General features: G+C 39.1%; 1 protein-coding gene across 1 annotated transcript in view; it reads right to left on the minus strand.

The window, feature by feature from the left end:
* LRRC2 (leucine rich repeat containing 2) overlaps nt 1–27,726 on the minus strand; it is an 83,207-nt gene that overhangs the window by 32,933 nt on the left and 22,548 nt on the right. The window contains exon 4 of the mRNA XM_074931782.1: nt 7,867–8,023. Within this exon, the coding sequence (XP_074787883.1) occupies nt 7,867–8,023 (157 nt within the window). The remainder of the gene's footprint in view (nt 1–7,866; nt 8,024–27,726) is intronic.

Here is a 27,726-nt window from a genome sequence, read left to right on the forward strand (position 1 = left end):
ATTCCATTTTTTGATCTATCATATTCCTTCTTAAAAGTATTTTGTTTTTTACATCTGCTGCTCTTACAGAAAATAAAGTTACAGAGTTTCATCCCATTCATGATTTGGAATGGTCTTTGGATTGTCAGTCTGAATTTATTTGTAGAAATTTTAGAACCATTAATTCTTTTGCCAGTTTTACCTTTAAATAGCTCCTTCCTCATGTTTACTTCTCTGATGTTTTCATAGGTAGCAGATATATCAGAATTTATTTTACTAATCTGAATAAACCAATACTTCTAATCACCTCTCATGAAATAAAAAATCACCCCATCAAATGGTCCCAATAGACTTCTTTTGCATCTGTTTCCATCTGAAATAACCTTTCTTGAATCTGGGTGACAACAACTTTATGTATCGCATTGGATTGTCCTTCTGTGACTGTTAGATTAAGAATCTTGTTTCTTTAATTATTTGCATTTAATTAGATCGTGACTCACTGTACAAATTACTAGTTCCTGAGTACATGACCTTGAACTCTGCAATTATGAGTTTAATCTCCCTACTTTTTTAGAATCCTACCTGTTCATCCAGATTTTCATATTTCCCCCTGTTTGTGCAATGACAATAACACCCAGACCATGTCAGCAGAAAATTTCAGTAACCCAGTTACTCAAAATAATTAAGAAATAAACTCTAGACTGACCTTGAGAAACTCCACAAGTGATCTTTCTCCTGACTGATACTTTTCTTTGCAAATTAGTGCCTTGTTGCCTCTGTTTTAACAAGTCCTTTTCTCATTTTTGCAACTGTTTCATCAAAGTCCATTTTCTTAGATTTAAACATCGATTTTCACTGTATCAAACACTTCATGGGATGCTAGATAGACAAGATCTACTACATGAAGTTTAATCATCTTCTCAGAAGAAAGACAGAGACCAAATGAGTTGGACACAACTTGCTTTTCCTTCATAAATTTTTAAGTTTAACCTAGTTTTCATTCATGTCCACATCTCTAATTATTCCTTCCTCTAAAAAAATGATTAAAATTCTTACAAGCGACAATCTACACAGGGATAGAATTAGGTTATATGTGTTGACTGAATGGTAATCCAGGTTACGGACTCAGATCTTTTCCTTTCTCAGGCAGAAGCACTAAGACTGTAACTGTCCTTTTCCCCTAGATCTGCTAAACAAGGCTGCTAGGCTGTTTTTGTCAGAGCACAAAGATACAACTATAAGACAACACTCATGACAATTCAAGATTCTCAAATCCAGATATCTTGACAGAAGGACTGCAAAATTAGGGAGCAAAGAATCCCTAAATAACCTTCAAAAGGCATATGTATTTCCTGTAACATTCCAGTCATTCTCACCCACATTTAGAGTTTATTGGAAGGAGCATTGTGGAAGGTGAGGGGTAAGGCAGTATAAACAGCTTTCACTACTCTGTAATCTGTATTTAGGGTCTTATTTATATCTTCTTAGTACAGAAGTTCTCCACTCTAAAGTATAGTGCCCAGACACTACCAGGCCTAATGAGCATGCAGTACAGTCATTGAGGCAGCCTTAGGGAGGGGCAGAGGAGGTGAAAGAAATCCCCTTCACAGCTGCACAAATGTAGAGCAGGATTTGACTACCACACCCGACACCTCTACATTTAAATAATACTCAAGGACAATTTCTCAGTTAAAAGTAATAATAATAAAATGATTGCTACTACAACACTGTTAACTATGTATAATGGCACTTAATCTTCACTTCTATAAAAAATGCAAATTAGGAAGCTAAACAGATAACAGTGTTTTCCAAGAAGAGGCAATAAAAGCCGTAATGAAATCCATGGGTTCCTTGGCAGTTTCACAATTAAGAATATTTTATTTTTAAGTGAGGGTTGCACTGCCATAGTTGTTACCTGAGATAGCCCTTATTCCTAGTTTTAAATTAATTTTTCTTTATTTTAAAAAACTAAAACAGTAATTAGACTCTATAATTTCTGATGGGCAATGTAGCATAGTAATAATGATAATGCAACTTCCCATTTAGACAAGCCTACATTAGTGCTCCTAACAAGGTGTCAGAGACAAAATACAGTTGAGGTTACAGAGACTTTCTTATCTAAGGATCTCATTAAATGCAAGAGCAGATTCACCTGTATAAACTGAAGTAAAACGCAAAGAAAATTTTTGTCTTGATCTCCAGTCATCTGTAGCAGCTTCCTATGGGCCAAGACAAAAAGCCTCCTATTATTGTTCTTTTCTGCTGAATCAGTGACATTGTCTTTGATTTATCTGAAAGGAGTTATTGATGTTCAATCATACAGGTAACTCTTCAACAACAATTTTTATTTTTTCTAACTTCTGTTCAAAGCATCCAAGCAAAGGAGGGATGAAGACTACCTGAACTCCTTTTGCATAACAAAGTTGCAAAACTTTTTTTTTGCCACTAGGGCTTATAAAAGCTGTAGCACAGTAGCAGAACGACACTGGGTTAGTAAAATTTCATTCTTTAACCAACCTTCATGTGTTCAATTAAAAAAATTTAAACATGTTGAGAGAAATTGCAAATTACTACTACAAACAAAAAATAAAAGAGGAGGCTGAGGGGAGACCTCATCACCCTCTACAACTACCTGAAAGGAGGTTGCAGACAGACAACTGGGGATGAGTCTCTTTAACCAAGTAATAAGCGATAGGACAAGAGGTAATGGCCTCAAGTTGCACCAGGGAAGGTTTAGACTGGATATTAGGAAGCATTTCTTTACAGAATGGGTTGTTAGGCTTTGGAATGGGCTGCCCAGGGAGGTGGTGGAGTCCCCATCCCTGGAGGTTTTTAAGAGTTGGGTCGACATAGAGCTGGGGGATATGGTGTAGTTGGGAACTGTCAGTGTGAGGTTAATGGTTGGACTGGATGATCTTCAAGGTCTTTTCCAACCTAGATGATTCTGTGATTCTGTGGAAACAGATAAAGCTTGGAATCTTGGTCTATGGTCAGAAGAGTATTAATACAGTGGAAGGGTAAAAGAAAGAAAAAGGAGGTTTTCTTGTAGTAAAATAGAGGTAGAAAAACCGTGAAGAAATTCTTGTGGTCTGAGTGGTAGAGAGAGATACCTTCAGGGAAAAAAATGTAGGGTAAGGGTCTACTGAAAGGGCTGAAAAGAAAATTTTTTTTTTTTTTAAATGCAATTAGATGAACTGAAGATATTTTGATAGATCAGAAATTCTGTAGAAAAGTATGTGACTTCTTTTTTTAATATGAGCATATAAGCTGAAACATAGACTCTTATTTCTCTGGAAAACCCAAAAAAAGTGTCTATCTCCCAAGAGCAAAGCAGAGCATAAGCTCAGTGTCCAGGCTAAAAAATATTTTCTGAACATCAGAAATAACCATGGAGTAAACTGTTTGGGAACAGTAGAACAATACATTTTCAGCACCTTGGAAACTTAAAAAACTTCTTGGTTAAAACTTTTCCATCATAACCAAAATGATGTGCACAGCCTCCAAGATTCCCACTTCTCCATCATATCCAAAATGGTGTGCACAGCCTCCAACATTCCCACTGTGACCCAAGTGAAGACTGAGAAATAAACCACAGAGCCTGCTAATACCAATCTTCTCTGTTTAGAAGGAGCATATTCTAACATTGTTATATATAATGTAGTCACACAAAGCAATATGACAAAGTCAATATATAGGGATCTTTTCTCAAAAATAATTTATGTAATGAGTAGATTCCAAGGCAGTGTTTACAGTCTGAGGTCAGTACCCAATGGCACTATGTAAAATCATTTCAAGATATTCAGCTTAATAAGGTACTGGCCTTTGCAAGATCCAATGATGTTGAAATTTGTTAAAGCAGTATGTTTGTATTACATTTTAGTATTCCCATTTTTGATAGCTTAAGCAGGTGAATAAAAAGATTATTTCCAAAAGCACAATTTTGTACTTCTGTGACGTACTAAAGGTTAAATTTTGAGGAGCTTACCAGCTGTTCCAGTAAGAGCAAGCCATCATTTGAGCAGCTAGTCTTAAAGCAACTGACATCCTCCTAGAAACAGTCAACTTGCACCAGAGGTATTTAATATTTCCTCTTCAAATGGGGAGTATAAAAAAAAAATTCACTCAGTGGTATACAGGACTGAGCTGTTGAACAGATAATACTCAATACTAAATAAATTGCAAGGGTAAGAGATGAGTCTGCAGCTCCTCAGAACTAGACTGCATTTAAACTGAGAATATGTATTTCCTTCTTGGAAACTCACACATCAGCACACTGAGAATCTTATTAATAGAAAAAAGCTATTTTAGGTATCTGAAGTCATTTAAAACTGTATTACTTATAGTTTTCCCCTCTGAATTCTAGGAAATTGGATTAATGTTATGCACAAATGAAATTTTATACTGTGAGGTAGGAAGGAGACCAAAAAAACCCTGTAATTTCTTATTAAAATATGCCTCAAAAGCACAGTTATTTTTCCTCTTAAGTATCTGACATATCAAAAATGTGAGAGAACATAATAAGGTACAAAATGTCATTAACAGCTTTTTGAGATGTTTCATGAATAATTTGTGAGACAAAAAATTCTGATACAAACACACTATCCCATCCCACCACAAAAGCTTTGAGATCATATGAAAATGCAGTTCACTGTGAATACAGGAATATATTCTATCAGATATTTTCAATTTTAACAATTACTAATGTACTAGCACTAACTGATATACAGCAACTACACTGCAGCCATGCAGAGCCAGAACTGCAAACTCACCCAGAAGCCATTGTCAAAGAAAATCCCCCAGCTACATCCATGCTCATGTTTATTTCTGTTATTCCTGGGAAAACCAGACCTGACAACAACCCCATTTTGCATTTTTCTCCATTTTTGTTTACTTGCTTCCCATAAAAATATTTGCTATTCCACAAAAAGAAACAGATCAAAAGTAATCTCATGTGTCTTCTGATCCAAATTTGATCTGTTCAAGTGCATAAGTGATTATAGCTAAGAGCAAGATTTGAAATATCTGAGAATGGATTCAAGTCTTTCTTCTGTGAACTTAGCTCCTGCAGATATTTTAATCCAGTGACGCTACTGCAGCAAAACTATTTTTGATTGAAAATATTCTCATCATCTCCTGTTCTCTCACACCTTTGGTGCCCTCTTATGACAATCAAAAGTAGTTTGAACATGGCTCACCAGTTTAGTTTCTGCTGGATGATTTGTTGATCTAAACTTGGCTTCAATTCTGTCTGAAGATTAAAGACTCAGCAGCATGTGTGTCACTGCCAACTTCAACCATCTGTCATTACTCTCAAGTATGTTTTAGCTGTGATATTTACCTACTTGCTCCTGTTTTGTAAACAGAACATAAAATGATGAATACCTTAGCACTTAACCTTTCCAGAGACCTTATCTTCTGATTTAGCACCCAGTCTTCACTCCTTGCTTAGATAGAGCTCTCAAACCAAAGCTACATCAATTATTTCCCCTGTGATAATTTAGCAGCTAGATGAATGAAGTACGAAACATTTCATTTTGAAGCAGTATCTAAAAACTTCAAAATATCCATAACAAAGACTTATTAAAATAATTAACATTACAATACATATTAGTGTATGTCTGTATGCATATATAGTACATGAAATAAAAGTATAGACATTTGCAAGCAATACCACTGTATATGTCAGCAAGGAGAACAACATACAAATTGAGACAGAACTTCTCTGTAATTTACACCATAACAACAAGGGTGTCCCCACCGCATTACTAATAGGTGGTCTATCAACACAGGACATTCACTAAGACTGAAAATCATTAAGCAGTTTTGGCAAAAATGCACTGAACAGTTCAGTTCACAATCCTGGGTGGATTTTTTGTATTATTTCTTTTTAAACTACATTGGTGAATCTGTGTCTTTGTCTAGATAGGCTAGAATTACTGCTGTGATGTAGAATTACTGTATAAATAGCATATACAGCTAACCAACTTTGTTAATTTGGTTATGCAGTGTCTCAAAAAGGTTCAAACCCAGGTTTCTCCAGATGAGTGTTTTGTACAACCATGACTAATCTCATTTAATAAAACTTGAAGAAAAAATTCTGAACAAGAGTTTACTGTTAAGAGGATTATGGTCAGTGCTATAATATTGTGTCTGAGGCAGGACCTACACCAAACATTTTTCTAATATTCACTGGCCCTTCCAGTCAAACCTTTACATATAAAAGCAGCAAAAAAAATTGAAAGAAAGCAAGCAACCTGTTGGGTATAAGCTAGAGGAATTAACATATTGGGGGGAAAGTGAATAAATGGGAATGACATGAAAGGTACTGATGAGCAGAAATCACATCATTTAAATGCAAGTGAAAGAACAGTGATTGCTACTAGCAGCATTTGTAACTTTTTTCCTTGTTTCCCAAGAAAGGTCTGATATGGCTTCTATGTTACCATTTACAGAGAATTAGTTATACTAGAATGATCTGCGTTTGTGTCTTTATTCTGGAAACAGACTTTCATTAGCATTCATCATCTCTTTTTCTTGGTGATCATTTTCATTAATGATGCACAATATTACAAGTAGAAAGAAAAATCTTTCAGCCTTTTCCTGACTCTGTTGTTAAGAAGTGACTCCTTAAAACCTTGTCTTTAATGGTTTAGGGCAACCTCTGGAAGGGAACTATGTCCTTTCCCCCTTCTTGCACACCACCTGGTAGATGTTTGTCCATTGAACTCACTGACCCATCTGAGTTCCATGGTCAAAACGCTGACAAAATAGTCAGTATTTATTTTATGTCCATTATCTCCTGCTTGTGTCTTGTTTATGATTGTTAGTGTATTTAGCCACCAGGTTGAAAATATATAATGTATCTTTATGTCAGTGGGAAATTTTCTGTGTAAAATAAGTTAGTAAATAAATCAAAAGCATTAGTGTTACTCTACTAATAGGGTAGAAAAAGAGTAGAAAAATCTAGCACTGATTTTTGTGTTTCAAGATGCTCTCTGTTTTTCTTTGTTAAACCTGTGATAACTATGGAGGTGAAGGCTTTAGTCTTTTTCTTTTTTTTTTTTTTTTAAGTTGTTAGATTTAGTGTACATAAGGAATATCAACCATGTGGAAAACTTAGAACTGCTGCATTTAAAAACAAATGTGGAGGCATTATTACACCCGCATTCACAGACCCAACTCGGGGGGGGGGTCATAATGGACCCAGTTTCCTCAGGTCTCAAAGATAGCACCGGTTACCGCAGTAAATTCTTCTCAGAACACTACAGGCTTTCAAACAGAGTTTTTATATCATAAAATCAGATTACACAGGACAGGCAAACACTAATATTCTTGATATTATGTAGCTTAAAGTAACAAAGGCCTAAGTATGTAAGCATTAAGAATTTGTTACTCTAAAATCCCTTGTGTTGGATATACTGCTTTATTAAATGGGGATCATTACTGAATTAATTATAAAATTCAAAAGATTGATTTTATGCAACATTATATTTTTGATTTCTTTTTACTACAATCGTATGTTTCACTTCACCTTGCTTGGGGATTATATCTCTGTAAGAGTTCTATTTTTCTTAACACTACCTGTTCTCAGGAAGAACTCTGCATCTACTTGAACAGAAGCATTAACTGCCTTGTAGTCAAATAACAAAAATGTGTGAGGTTTTTCCCCATGTTTGAGCCATACTACACACATGGTATTGCGTACAGTTGGGTAAATATAAATATATTTAAAGCCGGAGAGCTCTAACAGTTTAGAGGGGACTGTTCACTGGAAACAAGTGAGAAGACAATTATCTTTAAATGAATAAGAATATCCAGAATATAATTTTGCTGCAATATAGTTAAATGGAATAAGTATACATAGCTGAATATCTTGAACCAACTTACCAATTTCCACTGGGAGATGGTTGATTTGATTTTTTGACAAGTCCAGTACTCTCAGATCTTGAAATAACGCAATGTAGGCTGGAATGGTCTGTATCAATGTATTGTACACGTGCCATTCTTTCAGGTAGATCTGTTCTTTCAGAGAATCTGGGAATTCCTGTAAATGAAACAAGAACAGGTAAATAAAAAGCATCAAGATAGTATTTTGTTCTGCCATGTTTCTAAATTCAGGGCAAAAATTTCACAGCCAAACGTCAAAACTTTGCCTTAATTATCTTGATGTAGCACAGCAGTTTGCCAAACCCTCACAGGAGCTGTTTGCTTTTGAAGAGCATTGCATCTGTCTGTCACCACATATTCATTTTTTAACTGCTAATGCAATCATTTTGCTCTAAAACTGAAACCTATCTGAAGCACTCAACCTGTTTGGTGTCTCCCATATCATCTCCTCTTTCCAACTGAAGGATTTGTTTAAAACACATTTCAGTGCTTTAATTCACACATCGAGATGTAGTAAAATGCAACATGGAACAGAAGAGTATGCATATGAAGAATATCTAAGCAGGATTTGACACACAAAAAAAAAAAAAGTAACTACATTCCTAATACCTGCTAATGTTTCAAAATTCATTTGCCAAGATGGAACACAGTTCAAGGAACGGAAATATTTCAGACAGGATACCACACTTATCACCTTTGTCTTTTTTTCAAATAAGTGACTTAACTTCTTATTTCAGCAATGTTTGATAATTTTTACTAAATTTCTTCAGGAACATGAAAATATTCTATTTTTAAATCAGTCCCCAATTGCAATTAATTCTTGCTTTAATGGTGTAGAATCTTTTTTTTTTTTAAGAATTCTAGCATTGTTACAAACACACAGCAAATAAATTTATTTGAATTTTAGACTAGTCTATTTGTTCAAAACCTCCAATGTATAACAGTTACTGAAACTAAAAGTCTTAAAGCCTTTAATTCTTACAAAATTACTTTAGTTATTTAATATTCAGTTCAGATGGACACATCTTTTTGAATTATGTCATCAAATTCCTTTAACTTGAAACAGACAAAAATCAGTTCATAAAGTTGAAGGTCAGATCATTTAAACTCCACTTTCTATAGCAGCACATAATTTACCAGTCTATCCTGGGTTTTATTCACTGTGTATTGTTAACATCTGGAATAAATAATCTGAATGAGGTGCTATCACTAACTCTGTTCCATAAAAAGAGATGTAAGAGTTTCAGCCTTTAATTTCTTTATGATTTCCAAATTTGTTTCCTGCACATGAAGAATACAATACAGTGGGAATTACTGGGTTTCATACAGAGGACATTGCCCACTTTTTTTTTTCTTCTAGATTTCACAGATCCCCCAAGACAGTAAAAAAAAAGATGCATTTTAATTACTTTTTATTAATTCTAAACTAGGAATAGTGCTACTAAACTCTTAGCTAAACTAAAACATCTAATTATAATTAAAGATATACTGGACTGTTGATCATCAGCTGTTATTTGTTTGGTTGTTACTGCATCTAATTACAGTTCTTTTCAAATTTACACATGCAGAAACTTAGCCTATATATGGTTCTGCCTTGCTACCTGCCCTTCCATATTTGACTTGGATCTTGCTTCATTTTCCCACCAGATATATATTGTATTGTGATCCATCTTCTATATTTGTCAGTTTATGGCAGTTAAAAAATAAAATGCCTGAAATGCCTCAGAGCTGGTAATTAGAAATCTCTCCAACCTTCTGGAGTGGGTTTCCACTTCTCCTCCTTCAGTGCTGCACATTTTTCTGCAGCAAAATAAAAGAATAAATACCAACTGCAAATTCATTTAGTATTGTCTTTCCCAAATGTACAGAACTTAAAATGCAGCACATCATAGGGGATAGCATTTAGCTGGAGTGTCATAGATGCTGCTCCAGGGAAGAATGCTAATTCACAGAGAAAGCAGATGCAGAATAGTCATACTGGAAGAAAAAAGATGTCTGGGAAACAGATTCCATTTGCCACTGTATTTCTCCACAGTCCAGGTCTGTCTTGATCTTTCTACTGATCTACTGGGTTTTTTGCCCCTTGTTGTTCACAACCGACCACGTCCAGCTCCTTTAGTGGCAGATACAGCAGGGAACAAAGGGGAACACTTGCCCCTGTGAAGCCAACAGCCATCCCACCTAAAAGGGGATATCCCACAAACTTCTCTTTGATACATTGAAAATGGTGCAGCACACAAAGCATTCTCTCAGATTAACATCAAACTCCTTCACAATTTTAGAAAAATTAAGCCAAAATATTTTTTTTAATTATTTATTATTAATCCAATGAAAATATTTTTTTTAAATCTTTATTTCTGTATTAAGGGTAGTTTAAAGAACCAAGATTATCTCGTGCAACAACTGAAATAAATTCAGACATTACTTCAAAAGAATGGAGAGAGGTTTCATTCTTCTACCAATTGCCCTGATTTTTCTTTCTTGAAATTATTTCTTTATATCTTATAATCATATTTACAGTTTGCAAATGTAAGTTTACAAATACTTTGCTATAATGTGTTTTTTTAGCATTCTCCATCTTACAATGGATTTTATTTGTGTTATTGAAACATAAATTGATGTGATACTTTACTTCATTTACAAAACGACAGGATAGGAACCGAAACTTGCACAAGCTTTACATTTTCTCTACTCTCTGATTTCCTTGTTCTCTTTTGTAATCTTCTGCTGCCACACTAAAACTGGCAGACTGCTGATAAATTGTTCCATGAAGACTAACACTTGGAGGATAGCCAGTTCTTTGCCTTTAACAGCAAAACAATACGTCAAACTCCTTTGATTTTTGGGAGAGAAAAAAAAAAAAAAAAAGTATATAGCGAACATACAACCATTGCTGATTATACTATTTCTAATTAGGAGATAATTTACCTGCTACTCATGAGCCTGAACTAAAATTGTGATCAAAGCTCTGAGAAGTTTCAATTCTCTTTCTTTTCCAGCTATGTAATTTTATCTGTCATGGGCTAAACCAAAACCTTGGATCCAAATCTCGTTCATCTTTGAGAGAGTTTGGAGCTAGTTCCAAAACTAGTATGTCTCAGGGCCGCCTGTATTACCTGACTGAGTCGTGAATCTGATGTTTGGGGTGGGGGGGGGAATATCTGGAAGTTAAATAAGCACAAGAGATATGTTCCCTGTCCATTCAGTGCAGAATTCTACTTGACCCTTTGTGGCAAATAAATACCTCACTGTCACTAACAGTTGGGAATAACAAATGGAAATTCTCTGTTCTCCGTGAAAATACACATCATGTCAGACGATAAAACCAGCAGAACAAACACAAATGTAGCAATTATTTTGCTGCCTTTTTCTGTGAAGAAATGATATGCAAAAAAGGTAATGATTCATGAGAAAAGATTTTCCCATCACTCATTGATTTACTTGTGCACATTTGACATTATAGTTGTTTAAGGTAGGTATGTATCCGTATCCTCTGCTTAGGTAAAGCAGTACAGCCAAGAACGGTCCTGCTCTGTATTTGAGTGAACATCATCACCTTTCCTTTGACAATATTAGTATCACAAATTAAAAAATGTATTTTTCTTTAATAATTTCTGAAAATCATTTAAAATTCACTGATCCACTAGAGAATAAACATTCATTAGTTAGGAGCAGAAAGTAAACACTCAGGGGAAGAACAGAGTTAAAGTGAATTCATTGAAAAATTCATATGCATATTCATTATATTTCAGCACAGTGTTCATTCTGTTCTAATACCGATGGCATTTCTCTGAAGAATGAATTTAACTCGGTAGGTACATGTTTACATGTACAAAGGATCTCAATTAAATATTTCATCAACTCTCCGTCATTCTCTCCGAGGCAACTGATTCAGTCATGCCATTCAAGAGTCCAAAATCCTTATACAGCTGCTTTTCATGGTGGGTTTGTCTGGAAAACTCTTAGATAAATAAAAAGTTTTTCTGAAGCATACCTTGGGAACGTCAAATTACTTGTGACAGAGTACACTATTCTCATGCTGTCAAGTCCCAAGAAAACACATGAAGATTTAGGAGACTCACTGCTGGGGCAATACCACTGCATTTTGCTCATTTTTTGTAGAGAAGTGAAAACCCTGCCAGATTTCATTCACAACATCAGATTGTGACGCTAACCCATTTGTTATTAGAAGACCTTTTCTTGCCTAATTACAAATATTAATTCATTACTGTTCCCAGCTGGCAAAAATGCACCACACAGGGATGGGCACACTTGAGTCATAAATATTTCATTGGTATTTAAAAGAGGAGACAAGGAACACTGAACCTTAAGGATGTTGTCACACAGCCTCTCCCAGGTAGAGCTTTGAGAGACAAAGGTAAAACTATCTCATCACTTCAGTTATCAACTGCTGTCCACAGCCAGAAGCTAACCACCCTGGACAGGCATGGCCAAACCAATACCCAAGCTACAGGAGGACTTTCAAATTCAGAGGGGCTCAATGAGTAGATGTTCTTCAAGTACAGAGGATTGATACTAATCCTACTTACAATGTTGTAATTCAGATTTCCATTAAGTTTGTATGACCCCACTGTTAGAAAAACATTATGACTTGAGATGTCCAGAGGTTCTGTTAGAAGTGTGAGAAAAGCAAAACAGCGAAAAATCTGCAAAACACACATTTCCTTAAAACATGGTGCCCAGAACAAACACAGAACGTGATGGAGATGCAGTGATTTGTGTTGCTGTGGCACCAAGGAGGAATGCAAAGCGAGGTGGAGGCCCTGTAGTCCTGTTCTTCCACATTTCACAAGGAACATTTAACATGACTATGCAGATTTATCTCCTGCTCTTCCCCTTCTCTCAAGGAGTGCTTTGCAGTACTCTGCAGACCTTATCTCTCAGTCTTCCTCTTTTCCCAAAAAAAAAGCGCACACTCCGCACCAAGGAATGTGCTGTGTCATTACTCAAGAAACAATGGCTTGGCCACAGTCCCACACACTCACAAATACATGCTATGATAAACACAACCTCGAATTTATATCTAAATTGGAGGGACAATAATCCAATACCAAATCAGAGGGAGAGATGATTGGGTTTGTGCTCCTCATCTGCCCCTGCCAAGAAGGGATGCCTTTTGGTAAGATTTGGGCCCTTGGCTTCACCAAGTGAGTACCCAGGAATTAAGTGTGCGTGATTGCAGCTGGGGGCTTTTGTGTGTAGTGCTATATAGCCAACATGCAGTTTGTGCATTTATTGTAGACAATCTCAAAGAATCTGTAGATGTTGCATAAGAATAAACCGTACTCTTTGTGAACCTGACTGCTTCTCTTGAATGCAACCTGACCTACAGCATACGGGCTGTTCATGCATCTGGTGTCAGGCCTATAATCATGGCCCCAACTGGCATACCTATTAAGAGATAAATCCAGCTGCCCCTGGCCCCTCTAATCTTTGAGGACTGGCTAGAATGTAAGGGGATTAATCTCTTACAAAATTAATTCATCACCTTAAATGCAACATTAAACTGGCATCACAGACAGGATTGCCATGGATAAACTGCTGCAGGAACATAATTGTGTACCATCCCAGGCAAAGATGGAAAGAGCCCAGAAATTTTGGAAAGACGAGGATAAAGTAGTAGAACAAATAATATAGTATGAGTTGACAAAAAGTAAAAATGGGAAAAGGTAAAGGAGTTATTTGTGCAATCCTGGGGCTTGTTCATCATGTACGCAGCAGGAAATCAAAAGGCCACCCCCTACAGACAGATTACAAATGTAGAATATCAAGCTATGGAATCAGAAAATCAGGCACTTAAAAGCATCACTGGCTTTAAAAAGGGAAACATGGGGAAAAATGGTAAAATGAATAGATGAACTTTTAAGCAAAACAGAACATTTAGAAAAAACATTGGCCACAGCTGAGAAATGAGAGGAACAGCTGAAGGAAAGGTTTGACAAATTAATTGATCAAACGTATTCAGTCCAACATATTCATAAAGTAGTACATTGAGATGATACTGAAACATGGGACTGAGGCAATTGGTATGATGACAGTGACTTAGGAGAAGACACTGGCTTTATTTCAGAGCCCTTAAATGTTCAGCCAGTAATTAAGACTGAGTTAGATAATGATGGAGACAGGGAAGTCCAAACTACAGAATCACAGAATCATCAAGGCTGGAAAAGACCTTGAAGATCATCCAGTCCAACCATTAACCTCACACTGACAGTTCCAAACTACACCAGATCCCTCAGCCCTATGTTGACCCTAGTCTTAAATACCTCCAGCCATGGGGACTCCACCACCTCCCTGGGCAGCCCATTCCAACACCCAACATCCCGTTCTGTAAAGAAATGCTTCCTAATATCTAGTCTAAACCTTCCCTGGCACAACTTGAGGACATTACCTCTTGTACTATCACTTGTTACTTTGTTAAACCACACATACCATACCCTAGTCCCCCGCTGAATTAGCTAAATTACAAGAAAAATATTTTAGACACCCAGATGAAAGGGAAACAGAGTATGTATGGCAAGTTTCCCTCACGAGCAGAGATCGGGTCTTGTTAAGTGAGAAAGAGGCAGAAGATTATTGGCGACCTGGAGTTTTCCTAACTACCACTCCAGGTGACTGCAATTACTCAAAAACTATTCAAGCTGCTTATTGGGCTGGAGGCATAGACCCACAGGAGAGAGGATATCCTCTCATGATTACAACTTCAGGATTTTCAGATCTAGCACCCTCTGTGCAAAAGGCAGCATGCATACAAGCGATGTATGAGAGGAATGTATTATGTCAATCCCCAATGCTGGCTTCTACCTATCCGGCCAGATTGACCCTTCTCAGTCGTGGCCTTCCAGCTAGTCTAAAAAGATATGCATCAAATGTCCAAGATCGTATTCATGTGCACCATGCTATGAATACTGCTGCAGCAGCAGCCCAGCCACTTAGAGAGGCAAATTCACATACCTACCTGGAGTGAATTCATTCAGGAATTGGTGAATTACAGTCACCACATGGGGTGGATCAGACTGACATCTGGAAAACCACCTGAAATTCCCCAGTGAGTCCATCAAGTTCAGGCTGACACACATAGACCAGAATCTAAAAAGTTATTTGATCCAAATCAAAATACCTTATGGCAACAAGCTCTAACCTTAGGAGCATCACGTCACCTTTTGAATGGTATGACTACAGCCGACCTCCAACTTTTGATCCAATTATTACAACAAAAACCAGAACAAAATAACCTATTCATCTGGCTGGACACAAGTCCACATTTGCTGGGTCTGTACCTTCAGCCCCGCAGCAGGACTTGATTAATTTAAAGATCCCCCAACAAAAAACTTGCATTCCCACGAAGGACAGTGAGACACCCTATCTGGCAGGCTTTACAGTGGCTCTTGAACAAATGTCATGACCCAACTATCAGTATCCTGACTGGCCCAAAGAATATTTGTATAGATTTTCTTATTGACACAGGCACACAAGCGTCAGTAATTAATGAAGAAACCACAGAACATTTAAATGTGAAACCTGGCCATTGCAAAGTAGCTTTTACAGGAATTGATGGCATCATAAAGAGATGTCCAACTGCAAAAATTAGTCTGTGGCTTCACGGGGAAAAAAGGTTGACCCGACTTGAAGTTCTGGTAGGAGCTGCCAGCAGTAATATATTAGGATTCAATTTCTTGTATGGCAGAGTGTGGAAACTCCCTGATGGATCAGTATGGAGTTTCTCTGGGCAAGGTGAACCTAAAAGTATCAATTTGTTAGAAATAGCTATAGCTTTGCCCTCATCAAAAATTACTAATGTTAAACAATACCCCCTGCCATCAGCTACACACTGCAGTATTGACAGGATGGTTGCAGACCTAGAAAAAAGAGATATTATTACTCACATGCATTCTCCCTACAACTCTCCAGCATGGCCAGTGAGAAAATCAAATGGACAGTGGTGAGCTACAGTTGATTACAGACAACTGGATGCTAACACTGACCCACTGACCACACCTGTGCCAAATATAGCAGAATTAGTGACCCAGATACAGGGAGAATCTCATTCCTGGATGGCAACCCTAGATATTAAGGATATGTTTTTCATGATCTCACTTCAGGAAGAAGTTAAGGATCAGTTTGAATTTACTTGGAAAGGAATACAGTGAACCTTTAACAGGTTACCTCAAGGATACAAACACTGTCCCACCATTGCCCACAACGCCTTGGCGAAAATTTTAGAAGACATTTCTCATCTGCTAAGTGTTACAGCGTATCAATACATTGATTACATACTAATAGGAGGGGAAAAACCCGAAGAAGTTAGGCATGCCATGGAAAATATACAAGAAAAATTGACAGATTTAGGACTGCAAATTCCACCATCCAAATGTCAAGGGTCAGCACAAGAGGTTAAGTTCCTAGGAGTCTGGTGGATTCAAGGAGCTGCCTCTGTTCCCCCAGACACCCTGTAACAAATAGCACATGGACAGAGTCCAGACAGTAAAAAGGAATTACAACAAGTTTTAGGGACTTCAAGTTACTGGTGCAAACACAACCCTGGATTTTCTATTATTGCCCGTCCTTTGTACAACCTACTCAAAAAGGACAGATCATGGGAGTGAACTGAACAACATGAGATTACATTAGATTTACTGATTAAAGAATTAAGACTTTTCCAGTAATTAGGCCCTGTACACCCAGTTGATTCAATTCATGTAGAATGGGGATTGAGTGAACATTGCAACACCCATTGCAATCTATGGCAACGAGGACTAGGAGGACCAGAAGGACCAGAGAGACCATTGGAATTTAGCTCTCGCTCCTTCAGTGATGCTGAAACCAGGTATTCAGACCTCAAGAAGGGTTTGTTATCACTAGTAGGAGCCCTGAGTCGAGTGAAACAGATAAGAAGGGAGCAAAGTGTAACTATCCGGGGACGTTTCCATCTTCTAGATGTAATCCAAAAGGCCACAGTGCCACCCGCTGGCATTGCTCAGAAGCCAACAGTCCGTAAATGGTATGCTTAATTTTGAAAGCATTAATGAAATCACACCTACTCCAGAAAGTAACATCAAATTATCTAAACTCCTAAAAGATACAGATAGCAATCTGCTATTTCAAACCACACCAAGCAGGCCATCTCCCATTAGGGAGGCACCTCCATTAAGAGAAGACAATAACCTTAAAGGGGTATCGTTCACTGATGCGTCATCCTACAAACAGAACAATGAGTGGAATTATAAGGCAGTGGCACTGAACCTGGCTACAGGAGACAGGCTGAGACAGGCAAAAGGAGTGCACAAGTAGAACTCAGGGCAGTCCTACTAGCAGCACAACATGGTGCCAACCATATCTATACTGATTCATACACAGTCTTTAAAGGAGCAACAGAGTGGATAGGTCACTGGGCAGTTAACAACTGGCAAGTGAACAGAGTCACAGTTTGGAAAACTTACAACTGGAAACAATTGTTAGAAATAAGAGAACAGCAAACATTACATATCGGATGGGTGAAACGACATGATCAATCAACATCAATAGCTGCTTGATTTAATCAACAAGTTGATAGCCTTACCCAATTGTGACAAGTGGATATTGTAAATGATGATTGTGAATGGGAACACTTGCCTGAGTAGCTACACATAAAACAAGGCCACACTGGACTAGCCAGTTTATATTGGGAAGGTATAGCCCGAGGATAGCCCGTTTCTCTGAAATTATGTGAACAAATAGTAACTACTTGTTCACACCGTTGTTTACAGTTCAGCAAATATCATCTGGGTAAAACACCTCCCTTACACATCTGGGATGGGAAAACACTGTGGCACACCTGGCAAATAGATTACATAGGCCCTCTATGACCCTCAGATGGAAAAAATATATCATGGTAGGAGTAGATGTTATATCAGGAATTACCATGGCCACAGCTGTTACTGCTGCCATGAGCAAAAGAATAAGGTATCCGCAGGTATTTCATACTCTATATTATCCTCTGGTCAATGTATCATTGAGCAAACAAATGTCCTGGTCAAGAGATTTGCTAAAACCCATGAGACTGAATGGCATTTACGACTCTCCAATGTCATCTATCAATTAAACAATAGATGGAGTGGAAATGGCTGTCCTAAGATGAAAGCTTTTTGTGTTAGTGCTACAACTATAGCACTGCAAGTGAATAAGAAACCTGGAGAATATCCTATGGGTTTCTGTGCAGGACAAGGTTAGTCATACTACCACAGACTGGAATGGTAGTGATGGTACTAACCACTCCAAAGAATCTCTATGCTTGGGAAGCAAAGGATAGTTCTGGAAAAATCCATCAAATCAATACCAGCTGGATAATGCCCTCTTTCTAACCCATTGTACACCAGTTAGACAGAAGCTGAGCAATGCTTCTTTTTGTTTTTACAGGTTACCAGTACCCCAGATGTTGGACAACTGCACCTGGAATGAAGGACTCCCCTATACTAATCTCAAGTGTCCATTTTTATGTTTCATGTGATTCTCTTTTTAATTTCTATACGTGTTTGTAAACCAAATGGTTTGGGGAATGTAACTTTTTATTGCAAATAAGGATGTCAACTACAATGTCCATGTTCACATGTTGAGTTAGATGATGCTTGTAGTTAGGATTAGCGAACATGACATTTATAACCTGTATTGGAAAGGTATGTTTTGGTTTAATGTGTTTTTATGTATTATGGAAATGGATGACACCCCACTGAAATTAAGAAAGTACTCAGAATGAGAATAGGTGAACTTTACCTGCCCAAACCACTCATGGTTTAGAGGATAACCTAGTCTTAACCTTGATAAAGGGATTTGCAATTTCCCTCAATTACTCTAGTCTTACTGCTTGCTTGTCTGTACCCAGATCTGTGGAAAACTCCCTTCCCATAGGTATACTACCCACAGATATACCAGGAAGTCTGCTAAGACTGTGGAATACAAGTGGTATCATCCATATAATAAATTTATTCCTCAGATAGAAAGCGAGTTGCTGTGTGACTTGATCAACCATTCAATTGTACATGTTTATGTATTATGCAACTGAAAATATAACTGTCTCCTGTAATTGGATCATATGGAGTACCACAGATTTGCAACCTTGGGGACAAGCAACCAACATATTACAATATAATCAACTTATAAAAACTTTCTGGTACATACAGTGGAGTAAAGGGTGAAACTGCTCCAAAAGCAAAGGCCATAACCATGAGTGTTCTTGGTTTGGGTCTGATAACGATCTCCAAAGTTATATACCATTTGATCAGAAATTCCTTTTTGCCTCAGTATCGAATGAATTAGCATTGTAGTCTTGCCAACATGTAATAAATTGTTTTAATTGGAAACAACATTATTGGGTTAAATACTATTGGCCAGTTTGACTCACCCTAAAAATGGGCTGTCTGTGCCAAAATTGTAGCATAGCTTACAAAGCAGTCAGTGTAGATTTTGCACTTATAATTGCCACATGGCCTCTGGTGATGCTCCAGCTGGTTTGATCTGGGCCTTTAACAATGGCAGTATGTACACCTCTTTATGGGCTGAGTTGCCTGAACTCCAATGCACCTTAGGAATCTCGACTTAGTGTCCTATGTGGAAAAGGACTCACGTCCAACCCCACTGGGTGGCTTGCACAAAGTGGGTGAGAATAAAATTAGAACAAGATGTAGAGGTATGGCAAGACCCAGGAGCAGGCACTCACCTCGCCTGGGGACTGGAAGAATTTGGGCATTTGGATTTGCCACTACATGAACACAAATGTGGTTGAGCAAATTAGCTTATCAAGTAGAGAAATTAGCTAATTCTAACAACACTAGTCTACATCTGTCAATTACAAGCTACCTCAAAATTAGCTCTGCGGAACCACGTGGCACTAGACTTACTGCTGATACTCCAAAATGGACTTTGTGGGTATCTAAATCTCTCCAGTACTGGCTGCTACATTTACATCCCTAATGATACACAGGACCTCAACATCCAACTAGAGAAGATATGGCAAGTAGCAAAAGACACCCATGAGCTCTGAGAGTCAATGAATAACAGCTTGCTTTCAAAAGTGTTTAGTTGGTTTGCACTTGGTATTACCGTTTGTATCCATAATTTGATAAAATATGTGTTAATGTTCACTGTGATTATAATTGTCATAGGTATAGCAATAACTTGTATAAAATCAACTATGATGAAAACTGTGAGCATAAGAATGATTCAATGAACTAACTATATCCATTTAGAGGAGGAGAAACCAATCTTCGTCCCTGGTCCCGAAGATCTTAATTAGAGACCACATTCAGGTGTGTGGGTGTGACTGTAGTCAAGGGGTGGAAGGGTTGGAAGTGTGAGAAAAACAAAACAGCAAAAAACCTCCATAACACACATTTCCTTAACACATGGCCCAGAACAAACACAGAATGGGATGGAGATCCAGTGATTTGTGTTGCTGTGGCACCAAGGAGGAATGCAAAGTGAGGTAGAGGCTGCGCAGGCCCATTCTTCCACTTAAGGAATATTTTGACATGATTATGCAGATTTATCTCCTGCTCTTCTCCTTCACCCTCCATGGTGTCCCTTCACAATAGATATGGGGCCCTAGAACTTTTGAATGAAGAAGAGAAGGAGGGAGAAAATGAGACAAAGAAGGAGGAAGACCAAGGTCCACCAAGGCCAGGTGATTCTGGACCAGGTATTAAAACCAGCTCTAAAAAGAACACCTGAAGAGTCATTGTAGTGGGTGACTCCATTCAGAGGGGTGTCAGAGGCCCCATATGCAGACCAGACCTGCTTCATAGGGAAGTCTGTGCATCCCTGGGGCACAGGTCAAGGACCTCACGGCAAAACTCCCCACTTTAGTGAGACTCATGGACTACTACCTTCTCTTAGTTTTTCAGGTAGGCAGGGACAATATTACCAGGAGAAGTCCTAAAGCAAAGAAGAGATATTTCAGGGCCTTGGAAAAACTGATTAAAGGGTCAGGGACACAAACGGTTCTCGTCCATCCCTTCAGATGGCGGGATGAATAAAGAATACTGTAGAACTCAGTAGATGAACTTGTGACTCCAAGACTGGTGTTAATGTCAGGGCTTCAGTTTTTTTCCAATCATGGGTTGGTATACAGGGCACCAGACCTTTTGGCATCAGATGGGATGCACCTGTCCCACAGGAGGAAAAGGGTCTTGGGGCAGGAGTCATCTGGGCTCACTGATGGAGCTTTAAACTAGATTTGAAGGGGGAAGGGGGCAAAACATCAGCCCATCTGCAGTGCATGTATACCAATGCACACAGCATGGGTAACAAACAGGAGTTTGAAGCCGTGATGCAAAAGGAAAATGATGATGTAGTGGCTATAACAGAAACATGATGGGATGTCTCCCATGATTGGAGTGCGCCAGTTGATGGCTACAAGCTCTCTAGGAGGGATAGACAAGGAAGGAGAGGTGGTGGGGTGGCGCTGTATGTTAGGGGCTGCTATGATTGCTTTGAGCACAAGTGTAGTGAAGAACAGGGTGGAGTGTCTTTGCGTTAGAATCAGGGGGAAGGCCAACAGGGCAGATGTTGTAGTAGGAGTCTACTATAGGCCACTCACCCAGGACAGAGAGATGGATGAGATATTTTATAGGTATTTATGACAAATCTCACAATCACTTGCCCTTGTTCTTGTGGGAAACTTTAACTTCCCAGACATCAGCTGGAAATACAACATAGCAGAGACGGACCAGTCCCGGAGACTCCTGGACTGTGTGGGAGATAACTTCCTGATACAGCTGGTGAGTGAACCGGCCAGAGAAGGTGCCCTGCTGGATCTCCTCTTTGTGAAAAGAGGAGGACTGGTGGAGGATGTGGTGGGTGGAGGACAACTAGGGCACAGCGATCATGATATAATAGTCTCCTATATTCTTAGAGAGGCCAGGAGAGGGGGCTGCAGAACTGACATACTGGACTTCCAAAGGGCTGACTTTGCCTTGTTCGGGCACCTGCTTGAAAGGATCCCTTGGGAGATGGTCCTGAAGCGTACAGGGGCCCAGGAAGGCTGGGCGTTCTTTAAGGAGGAAGTGTTAATGGCTCAGAAGCAGGCGGTCCCCAGGTGCTGTAAGAGAAGCTGGGACCAGAAAAGACCACCCTGGCTGAACAGGGAGCTTTGGCTGCAACTCAGGGAGAAAAGGACAGTTTACGGCCTTTGGAAAAAAGGGGCTAGTGACTCTCAGTGACTACAAAGATGCTCTGAGGCTATGCAGGGTGGAAATCAGGAGGTCTGAAGCCCAGCTAGAAATTAATTTGGCTTCAGCAATCAAGAACAAGAAGAAATGTTTCTATAAATATGTCAGTAGCAAAAGAATGACCAGGGAGAGCCTTCATCCCCTGCTAGACACAGAAGGAAACATGTCAACAACTGATGAGGAGAAGGCTGAGGTGCTTAATGCCTTCTTTGCCTCAGGCTTTAATAACAAGACTAGTTGTACTGGGGGAATCCAGCCTCCTCAGCCAGAAGACAGAGACCGAGAGAATAACACCCCCACAATCCAGGAGGAGACAGTCAGTGACCTGCTGCATCACACAGACACACACAAGTCTATGGGACTGGATGGGATACACCTGAGAGTGCTGGAGGAGCTGGCTGGGTGCTCGCCAAACCGCTTTCCATCATTTACCAGCAGTCCTGGCTGACCGGGGAGGTCCCAACAGATTGGAAATTGGCCAATGTGACACCCATCTATAAGAAGGGTCAGAAGGATGATCTGGGAAATTACAGGCCAGTCAGCTTGACTTTGGTGCCCGGGAAGCTGATGGAGCAGCTCACCCTGAGTAACATCACACAACACATGTGGGACAACCAGGTGATCAAGTCCAGTCAGCATGGGTTTATGAAAGGCAGGTCCTGCCTGACAAACCTGATCTCCTTCTACGACAGGGCGACCTGCTTATTGGATGAGGGAAAGGCTGTGGATGTTGTCTACCTTGACTTCAGTAAGGCCTTTGACACCATTTCCCACAGGATTCTCCTGACAAAAATGGCTGCTTGAGGCTTGGAGAATTGCTGGGTAAAAAGACTATCTGGATGGCCAGGCCCAAAGAGTTGTGGTGAACAGAGTTAAATCCAGTTGGTGGCTGGTCACGAGTGGTGTCCCCCAAGGCTCGGTGTTGGGGCCACTCCTGTTTAACATCTTTATTGATGATCTAGACGAGGGGATTGAGTGCACCCTCAGTCAGTTTGCAGATGACACCACGTTGGGTGGGAGTGTTGATCTGCTCTGCAGAGAGACCTGGACAGGCTGGAGCCATGGGCTGAGGCCAACTGGAGGAGTTTCCATAAGGGCAAGTGCCGGGGGCTGCCCTTGGGCCACAACAACCCCCAGCAGCGCTACAGGCTTGGGGAGGAGTGGCTGGAGAGCTGCCAGTCAGAGAGGGACCTGGGGGTGTTGACTGACAGACGGCTGAACAGGAGCCAGCAGTGTGCCCAGGTGGCCAAGAAGGCCAATGGCATCCTGGCTTGTGTCAGCAATAGCGTGGCCAGCAGGGACAGGGAAGGGATCTTACCCCTCCTGTACTTGGCACTGGGGAGGCCGCCCCTCGATTCCTGTGTTCAGTTTTGGGCCCCTCACTACAAAAAGGACATTGAATGACTCGAGCGTGTCCAGAGAAGGGCAACGAAGCTGTTGCAGGGTCTGGAGCACAGGTCATACGGGGAGCGGCTGAGGGAACTGGGGGTGTTTAGTCTGGAGAAGAGGAGGCTGAGGGGAGACCTCATCGCCCTCTACAGCTCCCTGAAAGGAGGCTGCAGAGAGCTGGGGATGAGTCTCTTTAACCAAGTAACAATTGATAGGACAAGAGGTAATGGCCTCAAGTTGCACCAGGGAAGGTTTAGACTGGATATTAGGAAGCATTTCTTTCCAGAAGGGGTTGTTAGGCATTGGATTGGGCTGCCCATGGAGGTGGTGGAGTCCCCATCCCTGGAGGTGTTTGAGAGTCCAGTCAACATAGTGCTGAGGGATATGGTGTAGTTGGGAACTGTCAATGTTGGGTTGATGGCTGAACTGGATAATCTTCAAGGTCTTTTCCAACCTAGACAATTCCATGATTCTGTGATTCTCTCAAGGACTGCTTTGCAGCACTCTGCAGACCTTATCTCTCAGTCTTCCTCTTTTCCCAAAAAAAAAGCGTACACTCCACATCAAGGAATGCGCTCTGTCGTTATTCAAGAAACAATGGCTTGGCCACAGTCCCATACACTCACACATACACGCTATGATAAATAGTACCTGGAGTTTGTATCTGACTTGGAGGGACAATAATCTAATACCAAATCAGAGGTACAGATGAATGGATTTGTGCTCCTCTATCTGCCCCTGCCAAGAAGGGATGCCTTTTGGTAAGATTTGGGCCCTTGGCTTCACCAAGTGAGTACCCAGGAATTAAGTGTGCGTGATTGCAGCTGGGGGGGGTTTGTGCGTAGTGCTATATAGCCAACATACAGTCTGTGCATTTTTCAAAGGCATTCTCAAAGAATCTGTAGATGTTGCCTAAGAATAAACCATACTCTTTGTGAACCTGACTGCTTCTCTTGAATGCAACCGGACCTACAGCATACGGGCTGTTGGTGCATCTCGTGTCAAGCCTATAGTCATAGCCCTAATTGGCATAGCTATTAAGAGGTAAATCCAGCCGTCCCACATCCTTCTTTCCCACATCCAGCCACCCCTGGCACTTCTAATGTCTGAGGACTGTCTAGAATACAAGGGGATTCATCTCATACCAGATTAATTCATTACCTTAAATGCAACAGCCTCAAACTGCCCGTCTCAAAATATAAGCCTAAAAGTGAATAATAACTAGTAAGAATCAATCATCCACAAGGAATTATGGACTTGCATAAACAGAATAAAATTCCTCAGAATTCATATAGTGTAAGAATCAAGCCCCACTCTCAGAGCTAGTACTCTGTGTATTTGTCTAACCTAATATTCTTTGTATGATCTTCATCTTTCCTCAGATATTTTTTAATTACTACTTTACAAGTATAAGGAACAGTGGATCTCCACTTAATGAAATACATTATAATTTCAATTACATTTGAGAGATGGGAAAAAAGTAACACAGAGATCCTGAATGAAGGATTTCTATTAGGAATTCAAAATGTGTGATCTGCTTTGATTTTCTTCCTTACAAATGTTCTCAGAAGGAGATCCGAGATGATTTTCAAAAGAGCATTATCCAGGTGATTTTCAAAATAATTGTCCAAACTATCCCAGTATATGGTGGAGTGTTTTACAAAACCCATTTTTAACCTCATACTCAACAATGCAAAATCACTAGGCCAGATTCACTGTTACGCTGTATAGATATGGAGCATGAGCTAATAGCATCTTTGTAATGTGTCTACATTTTTACCATCTAGACAGCCTGGGCATTGATTAGTGCCCAGCCAAGCTGCCATTCTATTTGAGTGCAACATTGCAAATAACATGATTTTCTGATTTGTGGACTAAGCTCATTTGCTGCTGAAGTTTCCAGCGAGAGTCCTTACATTGAGACCTATTGGAAGGATGTGGTAAAGCCACTTGCTTTGATCTTGTCAAATCCCTGAGGTGGGTTTACCCTTCTGTGAGATTTTACTTCACAGCATCCAGAAAGAGAACCAGTACAGCCCAGAAGCAAGCCCAGTTCTCTAAATTAAATCTGTAAATCATACCAGCAACATACTCAGATTTAGCTACCAACTGTCTAAAGGATCTATCACTGCTTCATTGATGAGAGGAAAGGGGAAACATAATAGAAATCTTATCAGCTAAAAGCAAGTGAGATAGAGGATTCAGCAGCTAGTTCCCAAATGGACACTTCACAGGGCTGTGCTGTTAGCTGCTGCCAACATTAAAAATCCAGCCAACAGAAAACCAAGCCGGTTACGTGCCTGTAAAACTGCACAGGCAATTCCATCTCTGACTTCTCCTAGTGTCTGAGTGCTTGATCATCCAAACTTTGAACTCATAAACGTGTTTCTGTGCAAAACACATTACAAAAACTAAACCACAAATGATACTACAGCTGCCAGCTACTTAACACAAGCTTCTCTGAGAAAACTCTGCCATGTCCACGGATGTTTTCACATGCAAATTAACAGACTGTGCAGCTTTGCTTGTATAGTCTGCAAATTCATTTTGCTTAAGTGCACTTTTTTTGAGAAGGTAATAGGGGAAAAGGGTGTCATGTTTCAATCTATCTTTGGTTTAGAAGAAAAAAAAAAAAAAAAAGCGGTATGATTTGTATAAGCAATATAATTTTTAGAGAATTTCTGCAATAAGGTGAAATATACTTCTTTCAGAACTTTGTCAAGTGGACTTTCACATTTTTTAAATAATTTCCAGCTGTTAAAGACTGGTAATGTTCTTCAGTTTTGGAAGAACATTGGTCATCTCTAAATAAAGCAGCTTTGATTTTATTGTTGTCTGCAGACACATGAACTATGTCACAGTATCTTGTTGAAACAGGAAGACCACTTTAATCAGGCTAGAGCTGGACAGTGAGGCACAGTGGTTTTGTGATATGATCACAGTGAGCGTATGATATGGAGACAGAATTCAAGTATATGTTGGTTAGAAGTGTACTGCTCAAGGTGGCATAATGTACATAACAGTACACTATATCAAATGTGATCTTTCAGCATGTCAAATTGAAATTAAATGCTCTGGAAAACAGAACAAATTATGTATGTTTGATTTTGCCTCCTAATGTAAAAGCATTTTTTATGGTGACAAAGCAAAATATTAATGGTTTGGCAGAAGAGAATAAGCAGCACAAAAGTTTAGTTATATAGCTCTCTGCTCCTTGATGCACTAAAAATATTTGCAGTTGCTACTATATCAGTGCCTAAGGAGATGTAATATCTTTTTTTCCTCCTAACATACCTACAAAGTTTACAACACAGGAAAGTGTGCAGTATAAGACTACACAGCTTTAACAAAATTTTCAATATACAAGGTTCTTGAAAGATGAGACCTGATAGTTGTCCAGCAACCAATCCTAACCGCATGAATGATTGGCATCAGTTAAAGAAGTACTCTCCTTACGAGAACTGAATGGGAACCAGGGTTTTCTATTTTCCAGGAATTTCATCTATTTTATGTTTATTCAGAAAATAACTAAAGCCAGAAAAAAAATGAAAGACGAAAAAGAAAACACCTTCCTATTCAAGATCAAATCTGGGACAGAGTTACTTTTCAAGTCAATACAAATAATTTAGTAAAATTTAACCGTTTTATTAATTGACTTTTTAGCTTGTATATTTTGTAATGAAAATCTCAAAAATATATTTCAAAATCATAAACTACACAAAAGTCAAAATTCTAATTTCACTTTCTCATTAATGAAGTAGGGTATATTCAAAATATATTTCAGTCAAACCTTTAACTCTAGAAAACTTCAGAATAACTCTAATCCACCTTTTGCTGAACTTCAAAACAGCATTAATTCAGAGTTTGCCTCCAAATTGCTATTTCACTTCACACACCACTGCAAGTAAAAAGTGTCTTTTTTAGCAAGACCATTGTGAATTGATGTTAATATTAGTTTTGATTTGAACAGATCTTGAGAAAAATGTTATCACACCATTAGAGCAAGAAGACAGATCTCTGAGTAGTAGAAAACATCAACAAGCCAACAAAGATTAATATTATTTTCATCTCTTTCCACCCATTGGTGAATTTCAGAGACAGATACCTTATTGCAATATGATTGCTCATAACTTTTTGAGAGGGCCTAATTATATGTATCAGTAAAAAATTTAAAATAAGCATATTTGAAAACTAAACCACTAGTTCAGGATAAGATAGGAAATTCTTCTGTCACTTCTAACACTGTAAG

This window comes from Athene noctua, chromosome Z (genome assembly GCF_965140245.1).
Source record: "Athene noctua chromosome Z, bAthNoc1.hap1.1, whole genome shotgun sequence".
NCBI lineage: Eukaryota > Metazoa > Chordata > Aves > Strigiformes > Strigidae > Athene > Athene noctua.